Raw genomic sequence first — 15,105 nt, forward strand, 5'->3', positions numbered from 1 at the left:
TTCTACGAACGTCCGAAACGCCAAACTTTTGGATAAATAGCTCCAATATTCAATAATGCAAAATGGTCTTTATTAGACCACTTTGAGGGTACTTCACAATAACACTTATACTTCACAACCAATAGCGTGCTTAAATCAAACTGATTATTGACTACTCAGCTTGCTCTGTTTTTATACTCTCTGTTGCCTTGTCTAGACGTTTCTCCCTCTGGAATCTTCTACTTGGTTACCACCTATATGCGTGTGTATTTGTAGTTTATAGTCTCTCGCATAGGCATATGCGTGTGTATATGTAAGTACTACTTCGGCTGATGATTACATGTGTTTATGAGTATCTTGTTGACTTGTATGTACGTGTGTAGATGATGATTGCTTTGCTTACGTAGATACTGTTTAATATCGGCTTAGTGAAGGTAGTATCGCTTAGTGAAACTAATATTCGTCACAATATCCATAAAAGTGCATTAAAAAACACAACGGCAGTGAAAACTGGAATTATCATGTTTTCCCTTAAAACAAGGACACAAAATAGGTTAGATCATGCTGAAACTGAATCAATTCAGGATCGGACTATTACCTAGCTTTTATTAGCGTATGTAACGGAATCTTTGGACATAATTTTCACCAACTTCCAGAAGTTTGATTTATCTGAAACTTTGCACACCTATCAAGGGCCGATGACAATGAAATAATTTGATGGTGCGGTGGAATAAGCTCAAGGAACATAAAGTCAATTGACCTTATGCCTAATGACCACTTCAAATGACCGTAAGTTTAATTGAAACTTTGTGCATGTATCAATATTCGATGGCAATGCAATAATTTGATGGTGACGGTCAACGGGTATAAGGTCAATTGACCTTATTTATAATGGTCATTAGTTTAACTGAAACTTTGCGCACATATCAAAGACCGTTGAAAATGCAATAATTTAAAGGTGGGGTGACATAAGCTCAAGGGACATTAAGACAATTGACCGTGTGACCTCTTCAAATGGCCATAAGTTTAATTGAAACTTTCCGCATGTGTCCAGATCCGATGACAATGCAATAATTTGATGGTGAGGTGACATAAGGTCAATTGACCTTATTTATAATGGCCATATGTTTAATTGAAACTTTGCGCGCGTATCAATGGCCGTTGACAATGCAATAATTTAAAGGTGGTGTGACATAATTAATCTAATTGCAACTGTTTATAACTTAAATTTTATTGAACGTAATTTTATTTTGAGTAAATTATTTATGGCAAATTATTCCATCTTCTCTAATTTAGCATAAAATCTTTGTGATTAAAAATTATCTTCTCATTTTTAGTTTGGTTAGCTATAAAAGCGTAGTTTTTTAGTTTTTTCAAACTATTATTTAGTTGAAATCACTTCAAAACTAGTTCGGGACCAGTTTGCAACAATTGCAGGACAGTTACAGGATCATAAAATAGTCCCAAAATAATCCTGAAATTATTTCCATTTGTTCCCCCAGGATCTGAGGCCCATCGCCAAAACTGTCTCATTGGGTATATACGGCAACTGTCAAGACCATAATTTACTATTTAGTCCTTGTTTGGTGGACAGCTAGCAAAAAAGTACATATACCAAAAAACTATAGGGGGTATGCAGATTATCAATGCTTAGCTTTAAGGAAGTCCTAAAAATCATCCCCAGAGCGGCTTCAAATGTCATTCTGTACATCCCGCCTAAAGGCCTAATGACATTATATATAGTTTTGGCAACTGTAACATGGCTTAAGGCCTCGGTCAGCTTGAGTGCAGGCCTTATATCCACAGCAGTGTAGCGCCATTGAATATAGGATACGGACCGCATAATCCCGTGTTTAAGCTACGAAAAGAGGTCATTGGCCTCTGAATTCAGTTTTAAATTTCAAGTTTCGAGCTCATTTAGAAGTTACTTAAAATCCGGTTTCAAATTTCCAAATTCTAATCTAATTATTTCGATCCGTGCGCCACCTTAGGGATTTTTTTTTTCTCATTTTGTTCCCAATTCTTGGTGTCTTAACCTTTCTATGAAGTTTCACGTTTGCAGCTCAATGGGAAGTTATTTAAAAATCGATCGCAAGATTCCCTCCGTTCCGTATGATTTTTCTAAATATCTCAATCCGTGCGTCCCCTAGCGAAACTTTCTGTAATGTGTTTTTTATATAATATAATATTATGAAATAAGTTTGAAATTGCAAGTCTCGGTGATTCAAGCTCCCTGAAAAGATACTTAAGAATCGATTGCAAGATTTGTATTGAATATGCGGACAAACATTCAACCGACTTAATATAAAGGAAATAATAAAAAAAAATAATAAAAATGAGTCGCTAAATGTGTTGCTAAGAGCAAAACTCGGAAGCGGTTGGACCGGTTTCGCTAATTCTGTTTTTAACGTATTCCCTGGGGTACGAGGATATTCCTTACGGAGAGAAAAATTATCAGAAACTATCAAAACTCTTATTAAATTTTGCTAATATGAGAAAAACGAACGAACCCAATAACAAATATAATTTGTTTGTAAATTTGAGTCTTGTCGAAATTTAGAAATATCGATATCTGAAAATTCACCGTAATGAAATGCACCCACTATTTTATAAATATATGATGTATATCGTTTGTTTATGGTCTAAGTAAAGAAGAAATCACTGCGTCATATCTACATTTTCCAAAAAATACATATGAGTATATTCAACGTTTATGCTGATTTGGCAAATTGTTCCAAAGCACTACAATTTTTTTTTGCAGCCAAGGATTTTATCTGATTTATAATTTTAGTTTGATAAGTTGGGCGCAATTCAACAAAACCCTTCAGTTCAATTTAAGTTATCTACTCATAAACTATTCAGTCATACTAGATTTTGTGAAGCATACAATTGACAATGAATTACTTGATATTATAAAACGCTGTTGTCGTTATTGCCGCATATGCATAGGCTTGTTGGTCATGACCCAAAAATTTGTTGACTAGAGTAAGGTAGAGTACTTGGTAATTGATAAATGGGAACAAAAGGGGCTACACATGTGCTGCAGGCAATGTAATACGAAACAAACGCCTCTAACACTCATATTCATTTGACCGTAATCAAACTGCAAACTTTGGTGTCCGTTAGAGGATATCGATGAAAATTTGAGAGTATTAAGGTAAAGCCTTGCTACAATAAGAAGAAGAAAAAATTGCTTGTTCTAGTTCAATATAAAAGCAATGCTTTTGACTATTCACATTTATTCTGCGAAAGCCAGTGCCTATGTCGTCCTGTATATTCGCAGTTCGTTCACAACGAGTTCCGTTTGTTAACAATTCTAGAAAATCATCATAATGAGAAGTTCTTAACTAATTTTATTTTAGAGAACTGGTTGCAGATGTATGACTATTGATAATCAATACTTTGAAGTATCTGTTATACCCCTTGTTGTCTGTACAAAATTAGATACAAAATATCTACCCTCAAGGACTGCATGCAGTCATAGTATATAATTTCATTGCATATGGAATTGACTTAAGGGTTACTAAGTGTTTATATTTTAAATATATTTCTCCTACAATGCCGCCAATTGTTGTTGTGCAATAAATTTTCAAATGCCTATTAATAAGGACTTCACCTTTAGTTACTCACTTTTATATCGCAATAAGTAGCCGCCTTTGATTTGTTTACCAATGGTGCCTGGAAAGAAAAGAGAATAGGTTTTGTATTAACTTGTTTACGTAGATATGTATGTGTGTAAATTTGTGTTAAAAAACTATGTTTTATAAAGAATAAGTAAGAACAAACAATCTGATTACATTAAGGACTATTATTTAATTTCGTATAAGCACAATAGGCATTATTATCAAATTACGAATCGGTATGCCATGGCGTATGAGTAACATATTGACATTTACGCCCCGATTCTAGTGTGGTAACCACATTCTTCACCACGGTAACGAAATCATGCGGCAACTTTTACACCCTTTTGGTATTCTACCTGCGAATAATTTTATACAAAACATTTGTTCCGAAATCAAATCTCTTTTGCATTTGCTTCCTTCTGTCTTCGAGTTAAAATATTTCTTGTGCCAAGATACTTAATTTTCAATTACCTTGCGTGGCTTAACACCACAATAGTCCTGGAATTCCTTGAACTCATTGAGCTGGGTTGGAAAGATTTAAATATCAACCTGCCAATCGAGAAGTAATGCATAGAATTTCTTTGTATAAGTTTTGAAAGTGTTAGGCTCAGGGCAGAGAGCTCGCTATAAGCTATGCTAGGCGAGAAGCAATTTTTATTTTCATATATTTTACATACTGTTGTATAACCGATCGAAATATCTATCCGTTATTAATATTATAAAACAAGATTTTTTTTTTGATTTGTTGGTTATTTCATCAACAATTAACGACAATGTGTTTGCCAAAACTTTTCTTTTTAATGCCTGGCATAAATTATATCCTAGGTGAAATGTTATTGTTCTGGTACATTTTATTGACTAAGCATTTTTTTATGGTGAGAGTTCCATTGAAGTAAATTCAAAATTACATGGGGGCTAACGTAATTATGGCGAATCTTTGGGCAATATTGTGAATTTTTACCTGAGTGAAAAAGAAAGAAAAGTACCAATCGTGGCTACTGCCTAAATAGGACCAAAATTGAAGAAAAGGGATCAGCGGACTAAATGGGGTTGGAAGGGACCATTTTTGGCCTAAATGGACCAAAGTGGCAACCGTGAAAGCGAAGATAACTACCTTTCAAATTTCTTCACAGACACTGGTGAGTTCTTCGGTGATGACAGCGTTACCACTTTGGCCAGAATCGCGGATAAAAGAACTGGTAACGATATTCGGTTACATAATGTTCTGGGTACTGGCGTTACTGGTAAACGCTCAGAATCGGGCCGTTAATGGAATATGTGGACATTTTGGGCTACGTTTATGATCGAGCGTAATCGTAACACGCGATGCGACGAGAAACTCTCCATCGCTTGTTACATTTTAGCTAGCGTTATCGCTGCCGATTGAGCGTTTATAGTAGAGCGAAATCGCAAGCGATCGATTGCTCAACAATAAAACTCAAAATCTTTTTATTCACGTTGTGGCAGTGTAGAGAGAGAGACATGCGTACATTAACTCGTAAAATTGTATTATTAGAAAATAGCTATTTGTTACGACAAAATATTTAAAAAGTATACATAAGCAAAACAAGTTTCAAGTGCATCCAATCGCCAAGGAAAAAAAATACTGTGGTGAATTCCATCATTTACATGTACGCCTCTTACAATTTTCTGAAAAATGTAAAGAGTGTTATCGCATGAGCAAGGAAACTTTTGAGTAAATCTTGAAATTTCTTTCGTCGTCAATGATTGAAAAAAAAAAACCAGAAACCAGAAAATACCAATCGATGCTGCGGAAAGACTGTCACTGACGATTGTGGTAATCTGCATGACCCAAATTCCACAAACACTGCTTGTCACGTACTTTCTCAATAAACACATCCATATTGTTTCGCTATTTTCGCTCAACTGAATCAAAATATTTTGATTGCCAATTTTCGTCGCTTGTAATCGCTCAATTCGCTTTACGATAACTCGCTTTGTCATAAACATCTCCACATGCACTAATATAATTTATCGCTAACAGCGCTTCTCGTCGCATCGCGCGATGCGATTGCGCTGCGATCATAAACGTAGCCTAATGTATACAAGTATCGCACGGGGTTAGATAAGGGATATGAAAATTAAAGCTTGCACGGATCTTTCTAGACATGGGACATACACATTTCTCTTTATTTCAGATGTGCCACAGTCCCTTTAGCTAAATTTCTACTCCTCAGTACAACACTGAGCCACCGTGGTGTAATGGTAGCGTGCTCCGCCTACCACACCGTATGCCCTGGGTTCACACCCCGGGCAAAACAACCTCAAAATTTTAGAAATAATGTTTTTCAATTAGAAGAAAATTTGTCTAAGCGGGGTCGCCCCTCGGCAGTGTTTGGCAATCGCTCCGGGTGTATTTCTGCCATGGAAAGCTCTCAGTGAAAACTCATCTACCTTGCAGATGCCGTTCGGGGCCGGCATAAAACATGTAGATCCCGTCCGGCCAATTTGTAGGGGAAATCAAGAGGAGCACGACGCAAATTGGAAGAGAAGCTCGGCCTTAGATCTCTTCGGGGGCTATCGCGCCTTACATTTATTTATTATTCAGTACAACACGATATTTATGTAAAGTAGGTCCAAATTAAATTGATAGCGATGTCTCGTTTTTGGTATTTCAGCTTTTCATACACAATTTTTAAAGTACGCGCTGGTTATACAATTTTCTTGAAATCGGCGAATAACTTAATACAATAGGCTTAACCATGCGAATGAAGATGAAGTTAAAATATCTAAGTGTTTCTATCGGAACCCGCCTATGGAAGCAGAGGTAGAGGGCGGCCCCCACTCCGTTGGAAGGCCCAGGTGGAAAACGATTTAAACTCCCTTGGTGTGACCAATTGGCGCCGATTGGCAGAGAGAAGGAGCGATTGGCGCGCCTTGTTGTGCGGCCATAACCGTTTAAGAGGTTAAGCGCCAATTAAGTAAGTAAGTGAAATATCTTTGGTATTACGTAAAAGTGGTAACAAAAATGATATAGAGAATTACAGACCAACTTCTAAACGTAGCACTATTTCCAAACTATTTGAATGCATAGTTGAGGAAAAAATGTATCTGTATTTAATTGACGAGAGATGCTCATAATGCTTTATACAATTGTTTTTGTTACTGATTGTAGAGAAAAATTACTAAGTTTGCAAACGGCGATGGTTACTAGGACATGTTCTAAATTCCACTTCATCAGCTAGCTTGTCGGGAGCTGAGTATTGAACTCGAAGTCACCAACATTCATACTTCCAACTAGTGTAAAGGCAGCCATACGAAAGTCCCTCTCCTCGCTTTGCAATTGGGCTCTTAGTATTGTCTTTTTGTTGCTATTCATTTATACACCATTAAGTACATACTAATTCTATATGTTTTTAATCCCAATTGTGTGGAATATTTATCGGCACACTATCTTAAGCTTAGGCTTATAGCAGTGCTTTCATAAGCAGTTCTTCCGTTTTTCACTGTATTTATGGATGCCTTTTATAACAAGTCAAGCTAACCTTGTTTCGCAATAACTGACACCAATTGGGAAAGGGAGGTCAAGTCTTCCTCCACCTGCCTCTCCCAACACAGTGGAGTTCTCCCATTTCCTCTTCCTACAAACTGCTGTTTCAACTCAAATACTTTCTTGGCCAGAGCGTCTTCGTCTATTCCCATGACATGGTCTACCCAGCGAAGACTTTGAGTTTTTATTCGCTGCAATAGCCTTATATAACTTCTTTGATACTCGCCGTCGGCATCACAGACAGGACCACAAATCTTCCGGAAAACTCTCGCGTACTCCAAGAGCCATCTTATCATTTATTGACACCGTCCATGATTCCGAGCCATACATCACGACAGAAATGATGAGAGACTTGTAGAACGTGATTTTTGTTCGTCGACAGAGGACTTTACTTTTCAATTGCCTACTCAGTCCAAATAAGCTTTTGTTGGCAAGAGCTGCTGTCCACTTTAATTTTAAGCTGGCATTGTTTTTGTTGTTAATGCTGGTTCCCAAAAAGACGATATCTTTCACAGCCTCGCATTTATAGCCGGCAACGGTGACGTGGCTGGATGCGCCAATTCTTTTTGGGATAACATTAAGTACTTTGTATTTTTCTCACTTTCCGCAAGAATCATCTTTTTGCTTCTTTATCCAACAAGGGGAAGGTAGGTGACGCGTTTTTTCAGGCCACTAATGTCCATATCATCAGCATATGCCAGTAATTGTCCTTAAAATAGATTGTACCAGCACGGGTTGGTTCTGCCGAGAATTATCTTCTCTACGAGAGGAGTCGCCTTGCCTGAAGCCTCGCTTGGTCTTGAATTACTCGGACAGGTCCTATCTAAGCCTTATAGAGCTGGTGGTGTTGCTCAACATCATTTGGCAGAGCCTTATTAACTTTGCAGGGGTCTTCAATTCAGACAAAGCAGCATACCAGCAGTATGCAAGCAGCTTCTTTTCGCGGTTTTAAATGCTGCTTTTGTCGATTCTCTTATCGTTAGTCTTCTCCTGGTCTGATGCCTCATTGATAAGGTGCAATCAGTTTGTTGACTATGGGCTTCAGTTTTTCGCACTGTACGCTAGAGCGATACTAAGCAGGCTGATTATGCGAAATTTCATTCATTTAAAAGCAATGAGGCAAGCTCCGTTCAATTCATAGAAAAATTACTACGTGTATGCCTTTTTGAAATATGAAGTAATATGCAGGAAATTAACGCATGTAGCCTGTGTTTCCTCTTGTGGGAGGGTTTCTATAATTTTCTTCAAAGGAAATGGAAAGGTTTTAGTCAACGGAACTGAAGAATTGAATCTTCAGAGTATCACATTGTCCACAATTAAAAAATAAGAAGACTTACTGCTCAAGTCAATGACTGAAGATCTGGAACAATATCATAAAGGTGCAGATGGGTCTCCGAAAACTCCTTATTTACGGTATGCCGTCCCAAGACCCAATATTTATCTATGTAAAACAAGCGTTGAGATATGCTCATTAATCAGAAAGAGTTGGCAGGTGTGAAAATGTATAGCGGCAGCGATTTTACAGCAATGTTGGTTCAATGAATCAAAGCTTATAGACTTAGCTGGTGACAAAAAAAAAAACTTTGTCTTATCAGAACCTTATTTTAACCAGCTCCGGCTAGCCCTGGAAACATTAAGACAACCATGAAAAACTCCTGGTCACAGATCAAACCCGTCAGACATTGTTCTGACTTTCTCTATCTACCCACCCTACTCTCCTCTATCTTACTCTCTTCCTCTCTTCCCTGCATTTTCTAGTTTACCGTTACGGCTCATTCATTCTTCCGTAAATCTTCCAGCTCTAACTCTCACTGTTACTCTTAATCTTATCCTCATTCTTCCTGTCAACCTCTTTTTGTAACTTTGTCTCAAACTTAGTTTTACTCTTACTCTCCGTCTTCATTTTTCTCTCTTTATTTTACCAACTTTCCTCCGAATTGCTGTACTTTTTCTCTCATTTCCTCTGTTTTCTCTTCTCTTTTTTTCGTGTATACGGTTCCAATGTGGAGATATATCGAGTTTGGCTCTTTTCCGGACATGATATTACTAATGTAGTGAAAAGGTACCAAATAGTACCAAAAATTGGCCGATAGTGCAATTGGGCGAAAAAAACAGTACCCGTAGAGGTGCACATATTCCCGACATAACTCGTAAAGATACAAATACGACTGTTACAGACACTACCCGGAAAATTACAAATAGGATCTGTCGAACAGTACACGTAAAGGTACAAAGTGCCGTAGAAAAGGAACTATCTGACAATACTCGAACGGGTATAAAGGTGGTCAGCCGTTACGACTTATTCAGGGATAAACAGGTATAATTCTCCCTCCTAATACAGAATGTGGGCATCTAAACTTTTTTGCAACATTAGTCATTTACAAAGACGTAAAACTCGCGAATAAAGAAATTAAATTTAATTATTTTTTTGCATTAATAGTACGATCACATCTAAATTACTCCAAAATAATTATTTTCAATAAAAAAAATAGCACATGTTGGATAATAACAATCAAGTTAAATTCAATATGTCAATTTCAGTAAAAATGTAGACACCGACTTTCTTTTTTAGGACGGCAGAATTGGTTTCTCCATAGAATATGCTTAAACAAAAGACATAACCCCAACCCATATAATGTGATCTAAACTTTCTATAACCGCATACTTTTCACCTTTGGCTAATAGCATTTTTTGCTCACCTATGTGTATGTGTATATGTACGCAGGTGTTCATGTGTTAAACGTATGTAATAAAGTTAATTTAGATTTAATGGATGTTTCTTATTCACCATCTCGGAAAACTACATACTACAAGTCTTATTCATCAAACTATTATCATAAAAGTTGCTTATTGTTGCTTTTCACTTTCATGTGTAAGTTGCTAGGCAAATACATACCCATGAAAAAAAAAAAACAGAATAAACAGCAGCGTAAAACAAGCGGAAGAGCAAAATTATAGTTAACAGTGAAAAAAATCCATCAAATTTCAAAATAATTTCACTTCCTTCATATTAAGTCGATTACGTGTTTATATGCGGTGGTGTGGTGGTAGCGTGCTTCGCTTACCACACTGAAGATCGATTGCAGCTCCGTGCAAAGAAACATCAATTAAAAAAAGTTTTTCCAAGCGAGGTCGCCCCCTCCGCAGTGATTTGGCAAATACTCTGTATGTATTTCTGCCATGAAAGTCTTGTCAGTGAAAATTCATCTGCCTTGCATATGCCGTTCGATGTCGGCACAAAACATGAAGAACAAAGAAGTGGAGAAAATGTTCGCTAGGTGGTGCCAGGGCGACTCAATTTCCCTTTTTCATTACAGCACTTTAACACTGAAAGAAAAAGACTGGTAAAATCAGCCGAAATATGGGTCAATTCAACCGAAATTTCTGTCAATTTTTATCCATCGCAACCAGATGTTGAATCAACTGCGCACAACTCGTTGATTCGTAACTGACTGTTTTAGTAGTCAGATGAACAAAAAAATGTTGTTGCGACAGCTTTGTACGAAAGCACAAATGTTGCGGCATTTGCAAGGCAGATGAGTTTTCACTGAAATCTTTTCATGGCAGAAATACACTCGGAGTGCTTGCCGAACAGTGCCGAGGGGCGGCCCCGCTTAGGAAAATTTTCTTCTAATTGAAAAACCTTATTTCTAAAATTTTTTTTTTGCTTTTCCCGGGGTGTGAACCCAGGGTCTTCGGTGTGGTAGGCGGAACACGCTACCATCACACCACAGCGACCGCCATATTCATACGTAAATATGTGCATACATATAGTACACAGCATACATAAATACAAAGTGGAGAGCGCAGTGAGCGTAAAATTCTCTTTGGAATTTGCTCATGTATTGACTATTGATCGCTGTTGAAATGACTAGTGAGGTCAGTTGTGTTAACAAAAAAATCAGTTAGATTGATTAGGAATCTGTCAGTTTTAAAGAATTTTGTTAACTTAAGAGCGACAATTTATCTTCTGTTGAAATTACTAAACTAATTTGTTCGCTTAACAAAGAAGTCGGTCGATCAATTTCACAGAATCTCCGTTAAGTCAAGAACAACAGAACCAATGTGTTGATTTTATTAGCACCATTTCTTTCAGTGTAATCATAATGCAAGAAAGTTATAACTATTATGGAACAATGGGGGCAAATCCTACATTTCGGTAGGCGTACTTACGCACAAACAAAAATGTTATGTTACAAATGTATGTGTTTCCAATTACAGTAAAGATACTTGTTATGTACAATAAAACTTTATGATTGATATAAGTTAAATTAAGTAGAAAACCTCTCTTTTCCACTTTTTTTAATTGATTTGAAATAAAGGAGTAGCAAGGAGAATAAACTTTGTTATATTCAAGTTTTAAATCAAAATTATTTTGGGTTGCAAGGTGGAAATCACAGTCAATTCCACAAGTATCCTAAAAGTTTGAATCCTCAATCATTTTAGATTTGGTCCAAATAAGATTTATTGATAAAAGTTTTGAAGTTAAAAGAAAGTTTTAACTGCGTAAGTAAAAAACTTAAACACTATTAAAAGACATACAAAACTAAAACTTGTATAAATTATTTTGATGAAACATGCCTGACAACAGGAATTGAATTGACGTGCAACAATGTCAATGGAATAAACGTCAATTGACCACATTTATTTTTCGAAAACGTAAGTTAGCTGAAATAATTCTCAACCCGCAAGAGAAATAATGTCACTTACTGGAACAAAATACATAGCACCCTCTGGATCTTGAGAGAAGAGAAAAGAGGGAAAGAGAAGGAGACTGAGAAAGAGATAGAGTGAGACGAAGATAGAGATAGATGAAGCGAAAAAGACGGAGAGAGGAAATAAAAGCATTAAGAAGAAGTGAAGAGGGGGCAGGGCAGAGTTAGACAGAAAAAGCTTATTAAAATGTATGCAGGTAGAACAAACTTAAGGCAGAACAACGTATGCCGGGCCTGCTAGTATTCATTAACCCTTTCGAACCGGCATTCAGCCTGTTAAGTAAATATAATTTAATTAGTTTGAAGTAATTAAGATACAGATAATTAGATTATTTGCATTCAAAAATTTCAAATTTTTATGTTGGTGGCTGGGGGTGGGGGGCTGATACAAAATTTGTACCAGCAGTTCCCAACGTACAATAATAATAAAAAAATTTCATATTGATGGATAATCATTTATTGGAAAAAATAAAAGTTTTACAAAAAAGTATATTACTTCCAAGAAAAAAGTTTAAAAAGTAAACACACAATTTTTAAATTTCGAAAATTATGTATGAATCTAATTTATTTTTGAGTATGATATTTTGCGAAGCACATCTTGCAAAGTGATATATTGTTGTGAAATTTGTTTTGTTCTGGTTTGTGTTTTGCCCTGCGCACACTTTGCGCAACGACTGCGAGCCTCAATACGAATTGGTAAATGCAAGGATACGTTACCCAGCTCCCATTTTTCGTTGAAATAAACGGCTTGGTGATTGGGATCCGCGTAGGGCTGCAGTTTTAATACCTTTAATAGCTGATATTAATGACCAGATGTGTTGACCCTGAACGAGGACTCATTTCTTTCCCATTTTTCGTTTGTTGTTGGTAAATTTTTTCTATTTTCCTTTAATTGTACTAACTAAAGCTTTAACCACACGTTCGCCTAAAGTTCCATCGTATTGATTTTGTTCTCTTCCTCAGAGTCTCAGAGTCACATCGCAGCCACATTTTTATTCCACGTTTTACTGATTTGAGTGGCATATATTGTTTTAAGGATGATCTTCCTTTAAACTTTGCGAATTACTCATCTCTTCTCTGCCTAACTTTATCCTGGCGGTATTTTTGAAATGTACTTTTCAAATACTCCAAAACATCGTCGATGTAATAAGTTTTACTGCAATCAGTTGGTTTCTGAGAAAATGCAAAATATAATTTTGATGCCAAAAATTTATAGCGGCCACGAGATATTGCAGTCTTGATAATAGCATTACTTATTGAAGGATGTTTTGACCAATAACGTTTTAAAGTCGGAAGCTTGTTATAAGACATAACGTACATAGAGCCCAGCATAATTTGTATCAGTATTTACTATATTTGAACTTTTTTTGCGGTTTGAAACTCAGAAATGGGGTCATTTGTACATTGTGCGATATACATGCACAGGCTTCGAGGAATCATCTTTTGAAAAATCTTGAAAAGACAAAGAATTGAGAGGAATTTCCGGACTTATATTACGTCCACGGTAATCACTAATAATATGTATAGGTATAGAATTTTCTCAAAGAGATGACTATAACCTAAAGTTTGTTGAGATGTAATTCTCATTATCGTCTTGTGCTCGTTCGGTGCTATAATGCTTTCAAAATCTGATAGCTCACTATTGGACGATGAAGGGGAACCCGATTCTTCGCCGTGCGAACGCAATTTTGGCAAATAATTATCATCATTTCCGTTTAAAAAATCAGTGCCTGTATCATCGTCATCTGAATCAAGTATTTCATCAATCAGCAGCTCGGTAATTTTGTCTGAGCTCAGTTTTTTCGAGATGGTATTTCTTTATAAAAGAAAGACGAGAGAATACTTTTTTTTCAAGAGAGGCACTGTTGGTACGTATATGTACCAGTATAATTTAATTTATTTGGATTAAAGTCGACACAGACACAATGCGGTCGACTACTAAGATATATAAAACATAAAATTAATGTTATAATTAAAAATATTTAAATTCAACCATACATAGGAAAGAAAGTACAAAATATCAAGCCAGACGTGACAGTATTGAATTATGCAACTCGGAAAACGAACATTCAAAACTGATGCAGTTATACAAGTTGTTGTAGTGCGAACACCAACTTCGCAGTGGATTATTTTTGGCAAAATTTTGCCGGCAAAGTGGTAAATAAAAAGGCACAAAGTGCCTGGACGTTCTACCAGGAACAGCAAAATTTAGTCGACTAACAAGATCAGATGAGTCAATCTCGCCCATAATGAGCTTGTGAATGAACATTACCCCGAGTAAAGTTCTTCGATTTTCTAAAGTTGGCAGATTTATAAGGAGAAGCCTATTTCTATATGGTGGCAAATGCACACTAGAATCCCAGTTAAGACCACGTAGTGCAAATATAATGAATTGCTTCTGTACTGACTCAATACGCTTTATAAAGTTTTGATACCCTGGGCACCAGACACACGAACAATACTCTAAGATTGGTCGTACCAACGATGTGTAGAGGGTCTTAGTCAGATACGGATCATTAAACTCCTTAGCCCATCGCTTCACAAAACCGAGTATACCCGTTGCTTTGCTTACCATTGATGAGATATGCGTATTAAAAGTCAGTTTAGGATCAAAAAGAACGCCTAGATCACTTACGACAGATATACGCTCCAAAGGCGTGCTGTTTAACGTATACGATGTCAAACTTGGCTTCACTCGGTGAAATGTCATTAGTTTACACTTCGAGCAATTCAAAACTAGTAAATTTGCAGTACACCAACATTGAAATGAGTCCAAGTCTGCCTGAAGAAACTCCACACGGGAAGACTCCGAAGGCAAGTATGAGTAACAAAGTTTAACATCATCTGCATACATAAGAGTTCGGGAATGTATGAGAGTTTGTGGTAAGTCATTTATAAACAAGGTAAAAAGTAACGGACCCAAATGACTACCCTGAGGCACACCAGACGTTACATCAAACAACCTAGAAAAGCTGTTTTTAAACAAAACTTGTTGAGTCCGATTCGCGAGATAGCTTTCGAGCCATGCAAGCAAATGCTTTGGAAATCCAAGTAAATCAAGTTTGTAAACTAAAAGCTCATGATTGACAGAGTCAAACGCTTTACTGAAGTCGGTATAGATCACATCCGTTTGCCTATTGTTTAAAAATCCATCCATTACAAAAGAAGTAAACTCTAGCAAGTTGGTAGTAGTTGATCTACGCGGCACAAACCCATGCTGGCAGGGCGATAATATGGAGCTACACATGTGTTGAAGTTGACATGTAATTATTCGCTC

The 15,105-nt window shown here is 36.7% G+C and overlaps 1 protein-coding gene across 8 annotated transcripts in view; it reads right to left on the bottom strand.

Moving 5' to 3' along the window:
* Positions 1-15,105, bottom strand: part of LOC137237950 (uncharacterized) — a 118,668-nt gene that overhangs the window by 15,795 nt on the left and 87,768 nt on the right. For all 8 annotated transcript variants that reach the window (XM_067762379.1, XM_067762380.1, XM_067762382.1 and 5 more), the window contains one exon: positions 3,610-3,657. In XM_067762379.1, coding sequence (XP_067618480.1) covers positions 3,610-3,657 — 48 coding nt within the window. The remainder of the gene's footprint in view (positions 1-3,609; positions 3,658-15,105) is intronic.

This window comes from Eurosta solidaginis, chromosome 1 (genome assembly GCF_040869045.1).
Source record: "Eurosta solidaginis isolate ZX-2024a chromosome 1, ASM4086904v1, whole genome shotgun sequence".
Classification (NCBI taxonomy): domain Eukaryota; kingdom Metazoa; phylum Arthropoda; class Insecta; order Diptera; family Tephritidae; genus Eurosta; species Eurosta solidaginis.